We start from the raw sequence: 21,575 nt of genomic DNA on the forward strand, positions 1-21,575 counted from the left end.
TGCAGCCAAATTCTATATCTCCCAGTAAGAACTGACAGCGTAGCCAAAGCCACCAACTGATAGCTGAACTGAGGTTTTGACTCAGGACTCCCAGCTTCTAGTCCTGACGCTCTGGCCACTCAATCACAATGCCCTCAGTGACAGCAAAACCAGCAAAGGATGCTCCTGGCTCACAACCCAAACACTGCAAAGTATCACGTGTGTGTGCTCGCTGTTGCCTGGTAAACGGAAGAATAAAAATAGGCTGGGTTCCTGCCCTGGAGCATTCTAAAATAAATATGCAAACCGAGTGTTTGCATTTCCATAGCAAGGCGAAGCAAGTAATAGGAAATTACTTTCAACTGTTGTGGAGACGAGGTCAGAAATGATCCATGGGAAAAAACATTAGTTTAGGATGGGGCTGTCAACACTGACTTCATGTTAGAATCTCTGAGATTGAGGGGGACACACTTTAAAGCTAATGGAAGAGTTAGGGTAGATAATTCACCTATCATACATGAGGCTTGAGTTCCATCCCTGATACACACACACACACACACACACACGAGCCTGTACACTCCAGATAGTATGTTAAAACTTCCTAAGCGGTTCCAATGCATACTCTGGCCTGAAGAACGACTTCTGACACCTCTGTCATTATTGTCATGATTTGTTCATAAGCCCCTGCTAAATGTCCAGTTCTCGCTCTATGTCAACTCCCTTATTTTTACTTCAGTTTTACCCTGTACCATGCTATGGGCAGAATCACAGAGCTGCTATGTACACGTAAAGACACCTAACCGAACTGGCAGACCATTCCAACATGATCTGGATTCTAGTATTCTGAGGAGCTACTGGTGGATTAGGAAGCACAGATCGACCCAGGGCCCATCTCAGAGCCAGCTGACTCCACATTCTCCCCTTCTCCTGTCCTGCAGCCCCTGGAAAATACGGTGGCACTTACTCTCCCAGCCCGGCCCATATCAACCTGTCAGTCTGGTGCGGAGGACAACGTCATCAGCCTCTCTCTCCCTGGCTCTCAGAAAGAAACCCACACTGCCTCTTTGGGCTCTGGAGCATGATGCCTATCCGTCACAGAGAAATGACAGCTTTAAGAGAAATAAACACAAGCACTGAAACCTTTTTGGAATTCTTGGAAAGGTCTTATTGGTGTCATGAGGCAGTCACTGGATCCTAAAGAAGATGGAGTTCAGAACCACTTGGTCCTTCCTACTCTGACATCTGTCCACCGCCGTGTCTTCTGTGTTCTGTGGTCAGGCACCATGCAAGGCATGGAGGTTACAAAAAGGGTTTAAGTTTAGACAGCACAATCAGTGGCCTGCCAGGGGACAGCCTGGTTTGCACCCCCTTCAGAGTTCTTCCCTTCCATCTTTGCACCAGCCCATGCTCCACTGTACCTTGACACCAGCTATGCCTCACCTATGGGGACACAGGATATGAAGGAGCTCTGGGCAACTCTTTCCCATTGCCAACAGCCACTGTGAATCATCCGCCACCCAGAGAGCTTCCCAGCGGCTGTCCACTTAGTTAGCATTTGATAAAGCATCGTTCAATATTAACGAACAGTTCCTAGGAAATTGAAAATAATCCCAGCAGGCCACTCAAACGGTAAATCTTTCTCACAGAACATAAATCCTATGGATATTGGAGCCCGCGTTTTTTTTTTTTTTCCCAAAAAATGGATGAGACACGCGATGGATCAAATTCAAACGACTGAATAATTTATCTGGAAACCAAATTCCTCACTCTGCGTTTCCTAATTTGCCACCTTGGATTCAGGCCACTGGTAGGCACTGCCAGAACCTGCTTTTGTTGCTTCTCCACAATGGCTTCACTGAGAGCTAAGCGGGTAGTGCTTGGTACAGGTGCCCTTGAGTTGAGCTTTGTCTAAATTTTGCTGCTTAGAATTCCCTCTGAGAGTGCCAAGTGTCAACAGCCATGAAGATTATCTGAGTCACCTGATATGATACAAGAAGGGATGTCACCTGGCCTGCCAAATGGTACATCTTATTGCCAGCTTCTGTGCCCAAAAGGAGGGTGTGGGGCAATGTGAGCAGATGGTCCACAAACTCTGACAGCCAGCTGCCACAAGGGCCTTGGCGGTCTGAAGTGAACCGAATCCTCCACATGGAACAGGGCAGTGACAGTCACCTTTGTACAACGTGAAAGAAGGAGCTAGAACCCTGGACTGGAAATGGGCTTGAGTTTGTCCGAGGATAATGAAAACTCTGGGCACTTGCCCAAGGTGTGGCCAAAATCTGGCTCTGAAAGTCAGAATGTGTGATGCCATGTCCCGACTGGAAGCGTCCCCCACACCCCAACACTTTGCACAGGCCTACTCCTTCTCCAAACCAAATCAGTCAACAGTGAGTCTGCTTGGTTAAATATACCAGGGCCTTCCCACTGACTCTCGTCACCTGGTGGGAGAATTCCTTCTGTGAAGAGACATAAACTCTACTTCCCCCTTAAAAGGCCCCAATAACAGACTGAAGTGCAACCCCACCGAGGCTGGGGAACCCACGAGTTTATTATCAAGAGCATGGGCAAGGGGCTGACTGGAGAGGTGTGGGTGACCATCCCAAAGCAGCCACACTGGAAAGTCTTCACCCTTTGTGGGTGATGGCTTCCCCATAGTCAAAATAAATGATGAGAAGCAAACTCTTACGTGAGGGTCTAATGCCCCCCAAGCCTCCTTCTGATGAGATTCACCAGGCCACGGGCCACTCCTGATGGTCTCTTGCCAGCAGCCACAGCTGATCTCATCAGAGTGGCTGTTTTGTTTGGAGGACCATATTCCACAAACCTGCCTCGTAATACCCACCTCTCCCCGTCTAAGCTGTGCCTGATTCCCCCTCCGTGCTTTAAAAATGTCCTCAAAGGTCCCAAGTCCTTGCGAGGATATGGTCAAAGGCCCAGTCAAAGAAAGGTCAGCGGAAACACAGGGGCCACCAAGGCTTTGAGACAAATTCCAAACGTCTTCAGGTGACATCCACTCTAGACCACCAGGCTTGAGTCTTGTCATGCCTGGTCTTTTACAGAAGCAACCTGGTCTCCATTCCTGTCAAACAGTACTCTTCCTGGTGACTTTCTGGGTTGTTAGGAAAACCCCATCAGTCTGCCCAGCCCTGCCCAGGCACCCACCACAGAATTCCATCTTCTGTCAGGCCCAGCTCAGGTTTGACCTCCTGAATTGCAGCCCACACCCTACGGTTCATCTCTTCGCATTAACCTTTGAATATTAGGTATCGTGGCTGACTCTACGTTCAAGACTTTCTCACTTTTTGTTGTGAGGTCTCAGGGTCTCCTCGCTCTACCAAACATCACTGTCCCCTGCTACTAGCCCTGACTGGGGCTCATTTCCATGTGGAACCCCTTCTTCTCGCTTGCAGTACGGGGGTCCTGGAAAAGCAGACTCCTTCCTGAGTTGTGTGGGAATCCCCAAAACAGAAGAGCCAGTCAGCGGCCAACACCCAGAAAGGGCTCCAAGCTGGGAAGGGAAGTGGGTTTTCACATGAAGCCTATCAGTCAAACTTGCCTAGGAGAAGGTCCTGCCCTCTCTGTGTGTGAAACCTTTGTTTAGATTCTAAGCCAAGAATTTTGGCTCTACCTTGTCATGGCCCATCTGGCAAGGTTTTGTCTTCACGGAGGCTAGAGAAGCCAAAGGCATGACAGCATCACAGACCAAGGGAGTGTGGACAGCTGGGATGCAATGCTTAAAACATGACAGCCCAGCACTGCCGACTTGGGAGCACAATGAACATTCCAACTGCTCTGTGTCCCATGCCTCAGGCACTAACTGTAGGCCTGAACACGTGGCAGGAAAGCAGAGGTCAAACGGGAAACACAGACTCGTAGAGCAAGCTCCAGAGGGAAAGGACCATGTGAAACCAAAGGGTTATTAACCCTGGATGCTTGGAGCAGACCAGATGAACCTCCCAGAACTCAGGAAACTAAGCTTGGGATCAAATCGGATCCGCCAGATGGCAGCCTTACTCCTGCTCAGCCCACAGACCATGCAGTGTGCAAAAACAACCACCAGAGGGCTACACAAGGTCGGCAGGCTGCATCAGGCAGCTGGTTACCTAGCAACCGTGAAGTACTGGGTCCTGTTTCCACCCTCCCCAAGGCCTCCCAGGTTATTTCTGGCAAAAAAAAAAAAAAAAAAAAAAGAGGCAGACTGTTGCACAAGGAGTGGTTTCAGGAATCCTAGAACCGCTTCACTCTTAAACCAGGAGAATCTAAAATGGTCCTGGAGGCCCCAAACCCCACGCCGCCGTCCTGGCGTCTAGAGGCTTGGGCTGCTATTCCTGCTCCCTAGATGTACATTTTCCATTCAGCTTTGTAGCCCCACAGGACAAAAGTCACTCTGATTTCCCTAGTGGCTTAAGGAAAGCAATGCCTTGCTGTCCTCTCCTTCTTTCTAATCCAGAGCTAAATTAATGGGTGTGTGACCCTCGATCGACCTTGAACCTCCGGCTCTTCAGCTTTACTCAAAAAGGGAGCCGAGGAAGGAACAAAAGGCCCACCTTGAACTTTGTGCAGTCTTGAATCTACCCCTCCCCCTCGAGGCCTCTGTTCCATGCTTCACACCTCTTCTAGTCTGCATGACCCTGATAATATTTCGGATAGGGAAGTGTGGCACCAAGAAAATGAGGCGGACGCGAGACAAGGAGTGTGTTATAATGACTTCAAAGCCTGTGTCGTCTAGTCTGTGAAAGTCACGGGGCCACTGGCCTGGCATGGGAAGTGACTCCGGGCACATCCCTGGGTCCTGAAGAATGTCTGGCCCTGGTGCTGGGTTCCTAGGGTTTGTGAGTCACCAAGGTGGGGTCTCTGAGGGTCACACAGGCATGTGCAGCTCGTTGTACTCGTCCTGACCATCCTCATCAAAGTTTGGCTCAGCATCTTCAGAGTCCAGCTGCAGAGGGGAGCACAGGGTTGGAAAAGTCAGGGGGACTTGTGTGTCCCTTTCTGTTCCTCACACCCTCTCCTAAACACCTTCTCTCCCTGCTCCAGGACCCTTGCTGGAAGTACTTCCTTGGCCAAAGCCTTCATTACCAGGTTACCTAGAACATACAAATCATACCCATACAATGGCAACTATGACACAGGATGCTCATTCCTGGGGTCATGGCACCTCTGTACCCCGTATCTGAGCATGCAAAAGCAAAAAACTGGGACAGTGAGATGACTCAGCAGATCAAGACATCTGCCACCAAGTCTGATGACCTAAGTTCAATTCCCAGGACCCACAGGGTGGAAAGACTTGCAGCAAGATATCCTTTCCTATAGTCGAAAGAAACAGGGCTAAGGACTGATGTCGGTGCTACGCCAACCCACATGCAACCCCTGGCCAGGTGATTTTTGTCCAGGCACAGCTTGCACAGCTGTCCACAGCAGCCCTGTCTTGTCTTGTTCTTTCTGAAGCCTCTTATCAACAGCTTTACCTAGATTCCTATTGAAATCTCCCAACAATCCTTTGATAGAGTCTACAAGCCCATTACACTGGTGAAAACAGCATTCCAGAACATTCAGCAACTTCCCCAAGTTCACACAAACCAACAGGTATTTGAGACTTTATAACCTGGAGCCCGGGTATCTAACTCCAGTGACCGCCTGCCTTCACCCTGCCAGCCCAAGCCATCATCCCTTACCGCCTGCAGCTCTCTGTCCTGGAAGAGCCGGGGCAAAAGGCAACGCCTCAGAGGCACCGTGAGCAAGAGCAGGAAAGGAAAGGCCAGTGAGGCCGCCGTAGACTTGACCACCCAGAGGAGAGCAATGCAGCCCAGCTGGATGCAGGTGAACAGGTGCATCCGCCACGTCTTCACCTGGGGTACAGGCTCAGTCTCATTCCACAGTGGCCATTCTGCCCACACCCACACCTATGGGAACATGGCTCTCCAGGTCCCAATTATCCTTATTGTATTCCTCCCGTCCATTTCTAAGCTGGAAGTCCCTCCAGACTCCCTCCCAGCATCCTGTACCCCCCTCCCTCCAGCTGCATGCATCTGGGCCTGACCTTGGTCACGTAGGGCTGCTCAGGATGGTGTTTTGCTGGCATGAAAATGAGCAGCAGACGTTGGGACAACTGGATACCAGACAGCGAAGTGACCCCCATGTACAGGAAAATCCCGAAGAGTACAGCCAATGGGATCCGGCGCAGCACAGCCCCCATGACGATAGATAGGCCTGGAGGAGGTGACACAGATCTGCCTAACCCTGTTCCCTGTCCTGCCTGGACAAAGGGCCTGGTAAGGGAACAAGATTCGCTGGACCAATCTGGGTCTCACAGACAGAGATGGAGCAGGACAAGAAGTGGGGAAGAGCTCCCAGAGTGTGCGTGGACGGGTTGGGGTCCTGAGGGAGAGCTGAGCACAATACAGCTGCAGATTCAGGAGGGTCAAGCCCAGGATCAAGAGGATTTGAAGCCACTGGGCCCAGGAGAGCAAGTCTGGGGGGAGACTCGGTGCTCACCCACAAGGCTGGCAATGAGCACTCCGGTGACTCGCTGCTCCCGAACCTCCTGGATCTGGGGCTTGTCACCAGGTGCGATGGCAGTGCGCATGACTGTCAACGCATTGACGTGGGTGACAGAGCGGACGGTGGCAGCTGTGAGCCAGGGCAATCCGAACAACCCACAGAGGCCACCCAGGGAGCCGATCAAAAGCAGGTCAAGATGGAAGCCGGAACCCTTGAGTAGCCTTCGGGCCTTCTGACTGACGATGAGCCTATGGGGGGGGGGGGGGGGAAGAAGAAGCCAGCTAGCAGGCACACCTGCAAAAGCACATGACAGTCGCCCAAGACTTGAGGGGAGGGAGGCGAGCTCTCCCTGGACCCATCAGCTTCCTCTTTCACGTTCCCAAATTAAAGTTCTCACACTGCAGGAAATCGGAGCCAAATTCTCATGCTGCAAGCATTTAAAAGCACCACAAAATCCAGATGCCAGATCCTACCATGCTATTTTGGTTAAACCAAAATGAGAAACGTGTGAGCATCACTAGGTGAGAGAACACTCTGCCAGGATTCTGAGAACTGCCAAGTGCCATCCCGCCAGCCGTGGTCGTGAGAGGACCAGGTCAAAACATCACGGAGAACCATGCCTGGGCCCACACGCCCACGCCTGTTCCAGCCTGTTGCTTTAGCTCCTCCACCCCCTCCGCCTCGCTCCTGCGAGAGCCCAACAAATTCCTTTCAGTCTACCACAGGGCATCCCTACACAGATAAGACACCCCTGCCTTAACCCTGAAGCCAAGCCATCCCTCCATCTCCACCTCCCCCTCCAGCCCTCTCACGCGGTGATCTGTGTCTCCATGAATATCAGGATGAGGACCAAGAGTGCAGGGACAGCAGCAGCCACCATCATCCAAGGTGGGAAGGGACGGGCACTGCCCAACGGTGGGATGAACCACGTGCGCTTATGCGGGGAAGTCACGGAGAGCCCTGTAGGCACCGTCAGCTTCTGCATGGAGGAAAGAAGGCAAGGGCCAGGGACAGAGGCTTCTTACAGAAGAGGTCTACATTGCAGATGTTCCTGCCACAGAGGCCCCCAGAACTCTAGGGAGCTGGTGAAACTAATTTTCAGTTTTCAAAGTCACTGCTTCTCCCAGAGCTGGCAGAAGAGATAGCAATGGAACCTTCCTCCTGGCTCCACAGTTAGAGGGAGACCGGGTATTCTGCACCAGCCCACTTCCAAATTCCTCCCACTCGGGATCATACACAGTTCGGATACCCTGGGTAGCCCCTGGACTGAATGTCATCACAGCAGCCCCTGATGTGGCCCAACTTCTTGTCACTAGACCAGGAGAGCTGGGCTGCAAGCCTGCTCCAGAACCTGGACCACTCAGGTCGGGCACACTCACCTGCGTGTAGGTGTCTGTGATAGAATAGTCCACCAGGACCATCACCAAGATGGAAATGGGAATGCCAAAATCGCCAATGATGCGCCGAGCCTGCCAAGTGCACCCAGAGGATGAGGGTTAGGAGACAACCCCAATCCTTTCTGGGGCCAAGCTGAGCCAGAAGTACCCTAGGACATCCCTCTAGGTGACTCCCCTGTGTACCAGCCACAGCCGGGAGGCACTATTGTCTTGTTGTGGGGAGGTGCAATGGATTGGCCAGGAGGGGGGCAGGCAGAAGACTCTCAGGAGCTGAGCCTCGAAGGAACAGCAATCAAGTGAGACAGAGTACCTTGCCCCCCAGGAAGCGGCTGTTCCTGAACTTGCGCAGGAAGAAGGCAATGAGGAAAGTCCCCAGCATGAGGATGAGAGACAGCAGAGCTGTATTGGGCTGGTTTCTTGGGCCTGGTGGTCCCTCTGTGGGGGGCAGGGCACTACTATTCAGTTCCAAGCCCGTCTCTAGGGTCCCCTCCAGGGCCCCATCCGGTGGGTAGAATGGCAGCAGAGGATGCTCTGTGAACACCTACGTGTGGAGGAGAGGATGCCTCACCCTCCACAGGCAGACGGCAATCCCAGTCTTGATGTCCCAACCTCCACCTCACGCGCACACACATGCGCATGCACACACGCGCGCACACACACACGCACACACACACATGCACGCACACACACACATGCACGCACACACACACACGCACACACACAAAGCCCTCTTCCCATACCTTGCTCTCAGCAAGCTCCAGACCTCCCTAGGACACCACCTCCCTATCCTTACCCACCCTCTGGGAACTGCCACACCTTGTAGAGCTTGTGAAAAGTCTCATAGATGAAAATTAGCGAGATGAGGAACGCGAAGATCTCCTGGGTAAACGGTGAGATGTAGCGGACTAGGAAGCTGCCCTCTGCAGCCACCAGAGCTAGGACGAAGACCACCAGCCAGAGGCCCACCCATACTCGACCGGTGAGGTACTCCAGGTCCTGAGCTCGGCAGAACTAGAGATAGTAACAGGGGTGGTTAGCTACAGGGGGGTCATCTGCCCCAGAAGTTGGTGCCTGTGGGCTTAACAAGGGTACACACCAAGGGGAAGAAGGGACAGAGCACAGACACCCAGCTCTATGGGTCTAACAAAGGGCGGGAAAGAGGGGCGGCACCTTGAAGAAGGCTTCCTCAAAGACCAGCAGGGGTCCTGAGAAGCCCACCACGAGCAGTGGCTGGGCTCCCAGCAGAGAGAAGAGGACCCCAAGCACAGCTGTGGACACAATCAGCTCCGACACGCCCATCAGCCCCTCCGTCTTCTCTCCTGGAGTGGAGAGGGATCAACAGGGTGGCTGTAAGTCTGGCTCTTCCTGTCCTGACCCCTTCCTCATCCAGTTCCCCAGCAAGTGCAGAACAGCTCCCAGAATAACAGACAAGGCCTTGCCCACATTCCCAAGGAGACCACAGGGATCCTGCCCTTGCACCCCCATTTTATAGCCACCCAATAAGGGATCGCTGCAGTTCTCTGACCCAGCAGGGAGTCACAGCTCTCCTATCCCCTCCGTCCATCATCCCCCTAAGTGATGTGAATGATGTAACCCTGCAGGTGACATCTGGCCCCCACAGGGACCCCAGAAGTCTCACCTAGTAGCCCCCCAAAGGTGATGGCAGGGCTGAGGGCTGCAAAGTAGATGAAGAGCACAGCGGCCACACACTGGGAGTGCAGTGCGTCCCGCAGATCACTGGGGTAGTGCGGGTACCGGCGCTTCACATCCCGCACCAGACCCCCAAACACTGAGCCCGTCCGCTGCAGGGGATCATCTTCAGAGGTTGCCTCGGAGCCCCCCATCTCCAAAGACAGTTCTGGGCAAGGGAGCAAGATACCAATGGAACACAGGCCACTTCCTCCCGTCTGGAAGCCCTGGCTGAATCCCCCCAAGTATTGTGGGCAGGGATGGTAAGAACACAAAGGACTGGGCTGGGGTCTGACCTTTGCCAGGGGCCACATATCCGCCCCGGGTGGTCATCTCCACTTTGGTCTGTTCACGCTCCCGCCGCTTCCTCAGCAGTTCACGTTGGAAAGCAGCCACAGAGCGTAGTAGGTCACGGCCCTCCACTTCGGATGGGGGTATCACAATGCTGCCATCTAAGAACTCGCTGATGGCACCCAAAAGGTCCTGCCGGTCATCTGCCTGGTAGGCAGCCTCGTGAAACAGCTGGGAAGAGAGTATGGCTCTCAAAGATGGGCCATGAGAGCCCAGGAAGATTTCAGAGAGGTGGCATTGGGTCACAGAGGTAGGGCGGTGAAGATAGACAACCGTATGCACCAGGACAGTCTAGGAAGGGAGTCTAGAACATCTTTGACTGGGCATTGCCCATCTTCTACAGGCTAACGAGCATCCCAGACATCAACTTGGCTAGGAGGCTCTCCTATGTGAGGCCAGTCACAGTCAGCACCACCAACCCTCCACATCTTTACATCCAAGGCATTGCGTGTGAGCTCCATGTTACCACCCCTTTCCAAGCACAGTCCAGGGTTCTGTTTCCTACCCTGGGCTAACAGCTCGCCAGCTCCACTCCAGAGACAGGCAGCTAAGGAACAAGCAGGTCCCAGGTGGAAGGACTAACCTTGTCAGACATGAGGGTAGCGATGGAGCGTCCTAGCTCATGATAGTCGGTGCTGGTGTGGCGGGGCCCCAGCATCACAAAGAGGAAGCGGACAGGTACGGGGACCTCGAGCACAGACTCCAAGAGCACAGCCTCACTGAGCCGCACAAAGGCTGCTGCTGGCTGCTCCAAGAAAGGCACGCAGCCTAGAGAAAGACGAAAGCAGGGATGGACAAGGAGGAGCAGTCGAGGCAGGCCCCGGAAGGGCGAGCCAGGTTCTTCTGTGCACTGGAGCAGTTGGGTACTGTAAAAGAAGCCTCAGATCTAAAAGTACCCTGGTCACTTACATGTTTACAGTCACATAACAGTTACCAATAGGTGGAAATGAAGGCTATACCACACAGGGATAACTTTCTTCCTTATTCCCACAGTGGTGCTATATAAAACTAGCAGCAGTTCAAGATGGCAGGTAACTGGAATGCAATGCAAGCAGGCCAGGAATGAGGAAGAAAGGACTCAGAGTAGCCTCCTCCAGAGGTCCAGGGGAACAGACAACAGCAGAGGACACTCAGGAAACCCTGTCCCCAGTACCCAGCCCTCCTTACCCACAAGCACAACAGTGGCCTCGGCATCTTCAGGGATCTTCTCCAGAAGTTTCAGGCTTTTCCCCCGGTGACCATCTCCTCCAGGCATGTGGAGGGGCTTCTGAGGACGCAGAACTGGAATAGGGCTGGGACCCAGCCTGGAGGCCATGGCAGGCCCTCCCCAACCTTGCCCCAGCCCTGGTTCCTCTCTCCCCAACTTCTTAGAAGGGTCCAGCACCCTCCTCTATGCCCTGCCCCACCTCAGTTTTGTCAGCTAAATAGCTCCCACATCACCACAGCCAAACTCTGTATCATCAACACAGGGAATCCACGTGCGCGCCACCCACAGACCCCACAGTGTGCTCAGCACAGTGCCGGGCATCCGACCTTCCCAATCTCAACTAAACCGGGCATCTTCTAAGTTCCCAAGCCCAGGCTATACAAGGTGACTGACCTCCTTGGCATCAGGATCATGAGGCCACAACAGGGCTGGCTCCCCTAGGTCATCAGCAATGGTGGGTACCGCACCATCGGGGCCATGACTAGGGGTTGGGTGGTGATTCCCCAGGACTGAGTTCACGCTGGAGCTTGATGGATTTCGAGGGAAAAAGCCACTGTCCTTGTCATCATTGGGATGGCTAAAGAAGGAGGCAAGGTAAGTTGGAGAGGTTTAGGTTAGACAGAGGTCACAAGGAGGTGAGAGGTAGGAGGACCTTTTACTTAATGTGAGAGCTTCCTATTGGTTAGGGAGGCAGAAAGACAGAGCAGAAGCAGGTTAAGCTCCCCATCCCCTGCATGCTCAGGCTGAGTCCCCCTTAGAAGAGGCAATGCTTCTAGGACAGCTGAAGAAGACACAGCCCTCGTCCCCAGCCCCTCACACCTGTGTTTCAGGAGCAAAGTCCGCAGGACACTAGCCCTGTCCTGTGGCCGGATCTGGTCAGATACAATCATAGTCTCCACCACAAGGTGAGCAATGCCTGGCAGGGTGGTCTGCTCCAAGTCCAGGAGAGCCGCTCCTAGGGCACAGTAAGAGGAAGCACCATCCTGCCAGACAGGAGACCCCACCCCCACCCCACAGCCTCGCTCCCCAAGGGTCAGCAAACATGCAAGGTGAGCTCAGGGCCTGTGCACGCTCCAGCATGTACACGTGTCACAGGCAGCTGGGGGAGCCCTGAAAAATGGTGCAAGAAGAGCCCAAGCGAAGGGAGGCTTGGCTCAGAGTGCAGACGGCCAGAAGGTCCATCAGGCCCCAGGTGCGACCCATAGCTCGGCCCCTCAGAACTCCCAGAGTCGTCCCAGGGAACTGAGCAGCCCGGCTGCGGCTCAGTGGCTCAGGCCAGACTGAGGAGCCCTACCTTGGGCAATGGTCCTCCTGAGCTCCAGCAGGCTACGGAAGGAGAGGGAAGCAACGTGGGGCTTCCCCCAGCGCTCAGTCTCCTCCTCTACATCCTCCTCAAACTTGATCCACCGTGCCGTCTCCCGCCAGTGTGGCTCCTGGCTACGGTCCAACATCAGCTCGTTCAACTCCACGAACACCTGCAGCAGATATCAAGGTGAGGGCCCAGAGGCGGTCAGGGTTAGGGCTGTCACTAGGGGGAAAGTGGATCCCAAAGGGCAACACCCGCAACGCTACCTCATGAGGTCTCCTATCCAACTTCTTCTTCTTCTTCTTTCTGCGCAGGATGGGAGCCAGGCCACTGGGGCTTCCTCTCCCACCCTGTATCCGGGATGGTTTCTTCACCAAGTGTCGCCTCACACCAGGGTTGTCCTCCAGCCGGTGGCCTGTGAACAAGACCCCAGGGATCCATCTCAGGGTCTGAGGCCACAGCCCATGCTGTATCCACCATATCCACAGGGTTGTTATGACAGACCACACAATCCAGGGGGGCCATTTCACAAATCCGGAGACTGACTCTCAGGAAGTGGGAAGGCGCAGTACAGGGCCACCTTACACCGCTGGCCAAGCCATAACAATGAGCAGATTCCAACTGAAGTCTTCAGCCCCATCCGGACCCTGGAGTCCCTACCACAACTACTGGCCCTCCCTGTGAGGCCATAGGCCCAATGCCTGTCCCTAGACACCTAGCTCCCACATATGTCTAACACCCCAATCCAATCCAACAGGCTTATGCACGGCTAGCCATCCTCCCACCTGCCCTGCTTAGGCCAACAGCTGGGGACAGGCTGGCTGCCCAGTTACTCACAAGCAGCTATCCCTGCCTGGGGGCTCGGGTGGCCCCTCATGGGCTCCCACAGGCCATAGTCTTCAAAGTCCAATACAAACATTTCCAAATCCTCTGAGGCCAGCAAGTCACCAGTGCCAGGAACTGGATTCCTCCCAGGGCTCCGGTCCTCAGTGTCCCTGGGCCTGGGACTCAGAGCCCCATTGGGCTCCATGACCTTGTCCATGGGGCTCGTCATTCCCCTGGTGGCCAAGGACTCAGCCCTGCTCCTTCCCAGAGCCCTGGATGTCCCAAGGGGTGGGAGCCCCCAGCAGGAGCTGCCTTTGCCCACACAGCTGGAGATGGTAAGGTTTCCTGTTCACAGTTCTCCTGGTCCCCCAAGTCTGCTCCTCCTATCGACTCCCACCCTGGATCTGTAAATACACCCTCCCTATGACTGCCCCCCCAACTCCGCTGCCACTGCTGCTGCTGCCATCGGATTGTTCTTGTCCCTGTCCTCAGGCCCTGGCAACTTTCCATGACGTATTGAGCTCAAAGCCCTAACTCCCCCCACCTCTGCCCCCGCCCACACCCTGTGAATCTCAGGAGGAGGAGGAGGAAGACCAGTGATGCCCCTAGCCTGGGCACAGAGCCCCATGGGTGATGACAGGTGGCACCAAAGCCAGGCACTGATAAGATGGAAGGAATGTGCCGAGATCACAGCCAGGCCAGGCCAAGGGTGGTAGGAAGGAGTGAGGGCAGCTGCAGGCAGGCCTGGCAGTGCAGTTTAGCCCTCAGCCTCCAGGCAGGTCGGTTATAGCAGAGTTTACAGAGCAGGGAGGTCTCAGGAGAACACCCCTCAAAGAGTGCACGAGGAAGACGGCGCTTTATGCAAGAGGTGACTCAGAGCGCACTCATGAGTGACACAAAGGGAAACAGCTTTGGCAGAGGTGGCTTAGTGAGATTAAGCTCTCTCTGCCACACAGAGACTGCAGAAAGGGCCAAGCCCGAAGTGGGAGGACCCTCTTCAAGGTCCACTCACTCTTCATGTCATCCAGATCTGCAGAGCCCAGCATCTGGGCCTCGGCTTCATCGGTGGGCACCCGCTGCTCTGGCCCAGGGTTGCCCAGGGCACTGCCCGGGCACAATCGCTCTCGCAGGTCATAGCTGGCTGATGGACTCCAGGGCCGGCTCTTCTCTGTAGAGATTCGGGAAGCCCGGGCTCGGGGGCTGGGAGAGCTGAAGAAGCAACATGAGCCTTAGGTTTGATGGAGAGAGGCAAGGAGCTGGCTTATGTTAGTGGGTTCCTGTAACTTCCCTGGTCTCAGGAGCCAGAGCGAATACACAGGCTCCCTTCCCCAGCATGCCCATCCCTTACCACTGCTGGCTCATCTCTTCTACCTGTACCCCTGCCTCTTCACCAGCACTTCGGGTCTAGAGGACCCTTGACCTCTGGCTCATCTCTTCCTTTTCTCCCCTCTTGCTCCCTCTGACTTTGTAAACCTGGAGAAAAAGCTCTCTCGTTTTCTCTGCTTTCCAGGTCACACCAAGGGACACTAGTCAGGGTCAGGAATCAGGTAAGTGTGGGAGACTTGGCCCAACTGCTCTGGGCTGCAGTGGGTTCTACTCAATGAGGGCTGGGTGCAGGGAGCTGGGACCAGTACCTGCCGGAGCGCTGGGGGCTTTGGTCAGCGTGCAGGCCCACAGAAGGCAGGGCCTTGGTACAGGTGACCTTGTTCGAAAGGCCCGGGCTGTCATCCTCATCGCTTCCAATAGAGAACTGTGGACACACATGGACAGACTGAACTCCCAGCAGCCACCTTCATGGCATCCTGCATCCTCTCCGTGCCAACCCCTTGGCCAGCCAACCCTCCCTCAATGAGTAGTCCCCACCTTTGCTTTCTGTGAGGGCCCCAAGAGTGGAGGCTCCGCAGGCTCTGCCTCAGACTCTCCTTCCTCTTCCTCTTCCTCCTCCTCCTCCTCTGCTCCAGCTCCCCCCTCCTCTTGGATAGGGGGCGTCCCTTCTGAGGGAGGAGCAGAGGTCTTTTCCTTCCTCTTCCTCCTGGTGTGCCGAGCAGAGGTGGGGGGCAGTCGCCGCAGCTTGTGGGGTGGAGGCAGGCGGGCTGAGAGCGGGTGATGGGTGTGGTGGGATGTGTGCCGGTGAACTGGGGGTGCAGGAGAGTTGGTTGAGACCCCTGAAGCAGAGTAGGGCTCCCCCACCAAGGAGTACACACCTGACTCTAGCTCAAGGTCTCAAACAAGGGCACCCTAATCCTCTAGAGCCAGGACACCCCTCCCAACTACTGTGTCCAGGCGCCTGCCATTGGCAAGGCCTGGTAGAGTGGGGACGAGAGTGACGGAGAGGGAACAGGGCGTGTGACACAGAAGAGAAGCTGAGGGAAGACACAACAGGGGCCATGGCAGAGCAGAGAGTGAGTGGGGCCAGAGTAGATGATGAAGGTCACTGAGGGTGGCCTCGAGCCCATCTCCTCTACATGTCCCCTGGTCTGGAGCCCAGTCCCCCGACAGGTGGACAGGTGATGGCGAGGGAGGCGGGATGACTTGACACGGCATGGTGGCCCAGCACAGCGTCCAGCACAGGATGGCACTGAGTGATCAAGCCGGAGGTGAGCGCAGTAATGGTGGCGATGAAGGTGATGGTGGTGAAGGCTGCCGAACTAGGGGTCCCCGGGCTACCCACACTCAAAGTCCCGCTCGCTGTAGTTGCGGCTAGGCTTCTCAGGGTCCCAGGCCGGGGTCTTGCTGATGAGGTCCCCAAACCTGCTCACAGCCAAGGTCTTGCCCAAGTCATCATCCTCCTCTTCTATGTCTGGACCCAGAGGGGGCTCCTCCAAGGGCACCCGGACCTGCAGGCCAGAAAGCCTCTCCTAAGGGCCCCTGATTCATTAACACCCCCCACCATCCCCAACTTCATACTTCAACATTCCCAACACTCTCACCTTTGCCTGCATCAACATCCCCCAAAACACTCTCTGAGGGCTTCCCCGGGCCTTGAGTACACCAGTCACGGATTCGTAAAACACTAATAGACCCCCTATTCCTCCACAACACCAGTAAAGCTCAATGCCTGAATCTGGTGGTCCCAGGGTCAGCCAGAGGACACCCCACCCATCCTGCCCCTCCTCCCCCACCCCACCCTCCACGCATCAGTCACCTGGGGTAGGGGGGAGGCGCCCCCGGGCGGCGGGATCACCCCATTAGCCATGGTAGGGTTGAAGACTTGGGAGTCTCTCAATCACTGTGGGACTCAAACCCCGGGTGAGAAGAAGGGGGCGCTGCGGAGACCTCTTTGGGAGCCCTGGGGAGGAAGGCGGGGTCAGGAATTAGGCTGGTGGGCCCCCTCCGGGGAGCTACATCCCCGTGTCCAGCCCGCGCCCCCTTCCAAGGCCCAACCCGGTACCGGTCAGCCCGATGTTCCCACCCGGCCCGGGGCCCACGCCTCGCCCTTAAGTACCTCGGGGCTCCGGAACCTGCGGGGCCTGGGAGAGCCGCCGCGCCCCATGTCCCTCCCCGCTAGCTCCGGGGCGCGGCTGCCGGGCTCCCGTCCGGCCTCTCGCCTCGCAGAGCCCGGCCGGGTTGGACGCAGGCGCCGGAGCCCGCAACCCACAGCTCCACCTCCTAGCGCTTGGCTCGACCGGCCAGCGTCCGCCCGGCCGCACAATGGGAGCAGATGAGCCCTGACTTACCCCACCCGGGCCAGCGCGCACTCCGCACTCGGGTCTCCGCAGGATCCCACCTGCCCGCAAGACCCCTCTCCAGGCGCCCCCACGCATTGCGGGGGGAGGAGGGGCGGGTGCACGGCCCTAAATTCCCACAATCCCTCAAACACGCTCCTCCACCTTGCTTTTAGCCACCCCTCCCTTCCCCTCAGGAGCACTGGAAGAGACCCCCATCCGCACATACGAGCCTCTCCAGTCTGGACCACGAGATCACAGACCCCTGGAAGCAATTGCCACCAACACCTCAAGTTTCAGTTCAGCTGATGCCCTTCAAAGGCCTGGCTTCTGGATCTGGGCACCACCCAACATTTGACCTTGGCACATTATCTACCCATCTGTAGCCAGAGGCAGCTGAAACAGGGACATCCCAACTGTGCCAACCACTCTAAAATCCTGTGGCTAAGCTTCCATGCCCCCGCCCCCACTTCCCCAACCGCTGAGGACCTATCTCACTTTCCAAGGTCAGAGAGATCTTAGGAAGAGCACCTGGAACCCTGTGTGTTCTTCTCTGGGTCTCTCTGAAACTGGGCACCCTAGCACAACCCATGCCCATAAAAGCCCTGGATAACATTGGTTTAAGCCATGCCACTATATCTTAGAATAAACAAATGGGGAGGAACAAGGGCTGAACCAGAGGGTCAGCGGAGGGTGAGACGGGTAGGCTCCAGCAAGAGAAACAAATGACTCCTGGCTCAGCAAGAGAAGTGGAAAGGAGGAGAGAGGGGAGAGGAGCAAGTGCTTTATCCCTGTGCCCCTGCCCTGCAGGATCTCAGCCCCACCCAAGGAAATCCCTTATACATAATAGCCTTGTGGGGTACCAAGGAAAAACTGGCTTCTGGCTTTCCCCCACTTTGTGCTCAGAGCCCTGTGCTCGGTAGCACCCCGCCCCCTCAAATCAAGGATTGTCCCCATTTCTTTCCTATTGCTTTGATAAAATACTCCAACAGAAGCAATTTAAAAGAGAAAGGGTTTATTCTAGTTTACTGTTAAGAGTAACTTCGTGCTGGGGAAAGTCAAGGCTGCCAGATGGAGCTCGAAGTACCTGGTCACATCACATCTGCAATCAGGCAACAGAGATGAATAGTTCCCCCTTTTGCAGTTTACACATTTTGGAATCCCCTGGTAAGAGAATGGACGGGCCACAATTAAGAGCATGGCTCGCTGGTGTGCAGCTTTAATCCCAGCACTGCGGAGGCTGAGGCAAGTCTATCAGCATGGGTTCAAGGCCTTCAAGGCCAGCCTGTTCTACACACTGAGTTCCAGGCCAGCCAAGACTCCATAATGAAACCCTGTATCAAAAACAAACCAAAAAGAAAAAAGTCCGTTTTTCCATATCAGTTAAGATAATAAAGAGACTCCCCCCACAGACATGCCCAGAGGCCCACCTGTGAAATGATTTCAGATGCCATCAAGGTAACAACACCACAGAGAACTATTATTATTCCTCTTTCAGCTGAGAATATGGAGATTCAGGAAGGCATGCTACCCTCTCTGAGGGTACAACTAGGAAGAAGGTGACCCACAAATTTGCGTATCCTTGGCTGATTTAAGGTGACGGAGCCAATGCTGGTCAGCCGTGCACAAACAGAAGATGCAAATTGCCTTACAAAAGCCAGCATATGAAGCCCATGTGTTGGTGTTGAATTGTGTCTCCCCAAAACTCATATGCAAAATCTCAATTTCCACGACCTCAGAATGAGCACTTATTTGGAAATAAAGCCATCACAGGTGTTAAGGCCATACTCGAGTGACACGTGCTCCCTTCTTATCCGGTATGGCATGTCTATAAAAAGGGGAACTTTGGACTCCGACACACATAGAGAACACCGTGTAAAGAATGTCAGTATGCTGCCACAAACCAAGGAAATCCCAGAAACTGAGAGGCCTGGAACAGGTCCTTCCTGAGCATCTTTGGAGAGAACTTGGCTCTGGATACTCCATTTCAGACTTCTGTCCTCCACAATACGCCACGAAGCAGCTCTCCTTGTCATACTTTATTACAGCAGCCCCAGTGAAGTAACCCATTGTCCCCATCCTTCATCGCTCTGATCCAGGTAACTTGGTATTAAGTCTAAAGGGGGCGGGTGGTGGCGGTGGCAGTGGCAGAAGCACATGTCTTTAATCCCAGCACTCAGGAGGCAAAGACAGGCAAATCCCTGTGAGTTCGAGACCAGTCTTCAGCCTGGTCTACAGAGCGAGTTCCAGGACAGGCTCCTAAGCTACAGAGAAACCCTGTCTCAAAAAAAAAAAAAAAAAAGAAAAAAAAAGAAACAAGCAAACAAACAAAAGTCTTAAGGGAGCCATCTCTTATTGGGAACATTCTAGGATGGCCCCTTTCATCTTCCTTCTATCCTCTGCATCATGGTACTGGACCCTCCCTCACAGCCAACCCAGGAGCCCTAGGGTGCTGGATTCTGTAACACACAATGTCCCTTACAGATCCCACTCCTGAGTTGATGCTGAACATAGATTCTCCTCTCGCTAGGAGGGAACACCCAACTGGTCCCTTGGAGACCCTCACCCTACCCAGAGATGAGAACTTCAACATCAACTCTACAAGCATCTCCCTGTATCATCTATATCTCTGGGATGATGAAGTAAAGCCCGCCCCACAACAAACGGGTCTTTATGAGCCCATGTTCATTTGTCATTCTGAGTCAGGGTGAGAAGGAGACGCTGACACCCACCCCTTCTTTCCTAGCAGCTCGTTCTATCTGACATGACGAGTCTTTCATTGCGCTTGCAGAGCTGGCATTCTGCCTCCAGCATTCCTGTTCTCGTCAGTCCCGCACTGTCAGTTCTGATGGGGTCTTCATTACTGCAACAAGAGTGGTCCACGCATGCACCAAGGATGGCCACTTCGGTGTGTGTCAGCTACCAGCTCAGAGCCTGTAGATGCTTAAATGTTGGGTGACAGCAAAGGCAGAAGAAGCCAGTGACAGACAGGTTCAAAACAACAGCTACCCCACGCACCCTCCCTCACAATCCAGTCTAATTTGAACTTTTGACTTGCATGCTGATTCCCCAGAATGATTTCCTGGTACATAAAACACAGCTACAAACCCATTTCCTTGATCCATTTTGGTATCCAGACTTGGAGATACAAGTACACTGTGTAGACAGAAGTTTCTGTCCCCACCCCCCAGTCCTGCAGCTGTTAAGTCCCAAAAAACACACAGAGACTTATATTAATTATAAACTCTTTGGCCTATTGCTCAGGCTTATTATTAACTAGCTCTTACACTTAACCCATAATTCTTATCTATGTTTAGCCATGAGACTTGGCACCTTTTCTCAGTAAGGCATTCTCATCTTGTTTCCTTTGTGTCTGACTTGCAACTGAGTCCCTGCCTTTCCTTTTCCCAGAATTCTCCAAGTCTGGTTGCCCCACCTATATTTCCTGCCTGGCTACTGGTCCATTAGCATTTTATTAAACTAAATCTTTACACTTATTTTGTCACTTTACCAAGTGACAAATCTTTACAGTGTACAAGAGTTTTATCCCAGAGCAACAGAGTTCCCTACAATTGGCCCAGTGTGGGGAGTGGGGAGCTATAGACCTTCAGGCCATGAACATTTTTAAAAAAATATTTATTTATTTATTATGTATTTAGTGTTCTGCCTGCATGTATCCCTACAGGCCAGAAGAGGGCACCAAATCTCATTATAGATGGTTGTGAGTACATGTGGTTGCTGGGAATATGAACTCAAGACCTTTAGGAAGAGCAGGCAAAGCTCTTAACCACTGATCAGTCTCTCCAGCCCCAGACCCTGAACTTTCTATGACCTCTTTCTTGCCTGCTGAAGTAAACAACTTGTTTTTCTATGCTTGCAGCTGCTCTGAGCACAGAACCCTCATGAGTTCCTGATAACAGGGAAGTGGTTTCTAGTGGGCTTGCAGTGGAAAATCCCCAGAGCTAGGGCTTGGCCATTTAGTCAAGGAGAGCATCATATACGCTCTCTGGGAACATAATAAAATTGGCTTCAAGAGTGACCCATGTCTCATGTGTTCTTTAATCCCCAGACCCTTGCCCAACCCTGGTTCCAGGTAGTACAAGTGCCATGGCCCAGGAGCTCAATAGGCTATATTTCTCTTATAACCATTCCCTAGAATGGCTTGGTCTTGGGATCCAACATGTTAGAATGCAAACCAGTAAAAAATGTATTTGTCATCCATGGCACCCTAAATCTTTAAAACCTGTTCCCATGTTTTGGTCATTTAAGTCCTCTCTTGCCAAGGTAGAAGTTAGAAAACCATGTATCGACTCCCTTGCAGCTAGGTTAAGACACTGACCTGAGTTCCAACAGTCAGACTCACGAGTACAAGTTCTGAATTCAGAAGTGAGTGATATGCACAGAGGACACCACCTCAAAATAAGAATGGAATGGAGCTGGGTGATTATTATCAGGGTTTTGGTGACCAATGATGTCATTATTTCTGCTACAGAAACTGTCATGTTAGCTGGCCATGGTTCTTAGCTCTCTATTCCTCCCCAAATACTATAAAATATACACTATTTTTTCATAAATCCCTCTCCAGTTTAAATTCACAGTTGGTTGTGACTAGGCAAGCTGGCCGGTACAATCAGGACAAAGGCTCGGAATCCCGG

General features: G+C 53.7%; 1 protein-coding gene across 2 annotated transcripts; it reads right to left on the minus strand.

Moving 5' to 3' along the window:
• Positions 1-2,508: 2,508 nt before the first annotated feature.
• Positions 2,509-17,203, minus strand: Slc4a3 (solute carrier family 4 member 3). Of its 2 annotated transcripts, none has more exons than XM_057758797.1 (23): positions 16,933-17,203; positions 16,401-16,544; positions 15,927-16,092; positions 15,119-15,390; positions 14,890-15,005; positions 14,268-14,464; positions 12,697-12,845; positions 12,419-12,599; positions 11,944-12,079; positions 11,518-11,701; positions 11,085-11,184; positions 10,501-10,685; positions 9,863-10,088; positions 9,517-9,735; positions 9,048-9,196; positions 8,694-8,888; positions 8,188-8,418; positions 7,860-7,949; positions 7,293-7,459; positions 6,475-6,728; positions 6,020-6,189; positions 5,655-5,828; positions 2,509-4,918 (listed from the first exon to the last, which is right to left on the minus strand). In XM_057758797.1, the coding sequence occupies exons 2-23, from the start codon at positions 16,449-16,451 to the stop codon at positions 4,841-4,843; spliced, it is 3,690 nt and encodes a 1,229-aa protein (XP_057614780.1). In that variant the 5' UTR covers positions 16,452-16,544; positions 16,933-17,203; the 3' UTR covers positions 2,509-4,840. The 2 variants fall into 2 exon arrangements, with proteins under 2 accessions (XP_057614780.1, XP_057614771.1); XM_057758788.1 differs by lacking the exon at positions 16,933-17,203 and adding an exon at positions 16,701-16,840.
• Positions 17,204-21,575: the final 4,372 nt, after the last annotated feature.

This window comes from Chionomys nivalis, chromosome 2 (assembly GCF_950005125.1).
Source record: "Chionomys nivalis chromosome 2, mChiNiv1.1, whole genome shotgun sequence".
Taxonomy (NCBI): Eukaryota; Metazoa; Chordata; class Mammalia; order Rodentia; family Cricetidae; genus Chionomys; species Chionomys nivalis.

Coding starts and splice junctions, on each gene's coding strand:
- Slc4a3 (XM_057758797.1), bottom strand. CDS start 16,451: ATGGCTAATGGGGTGATCCCGCCGCCCGGGGGCGCCTCCCCCCTACCC. Junction 12,600..12,696: donor TGGATAGGAGACCTCATGAG/GTAGCGTTGCGG, acceptor TATCTGCTGCAG/GTGTTCGTGGAGTTGAACGA. Junction 10,089..10,500: donor CTACCCTCATGTCTGACAAG/GTTAGTCCTTCC, acceptor CTCTCTTCCCAG/CTGTTTCACGAGGCTGCCTA.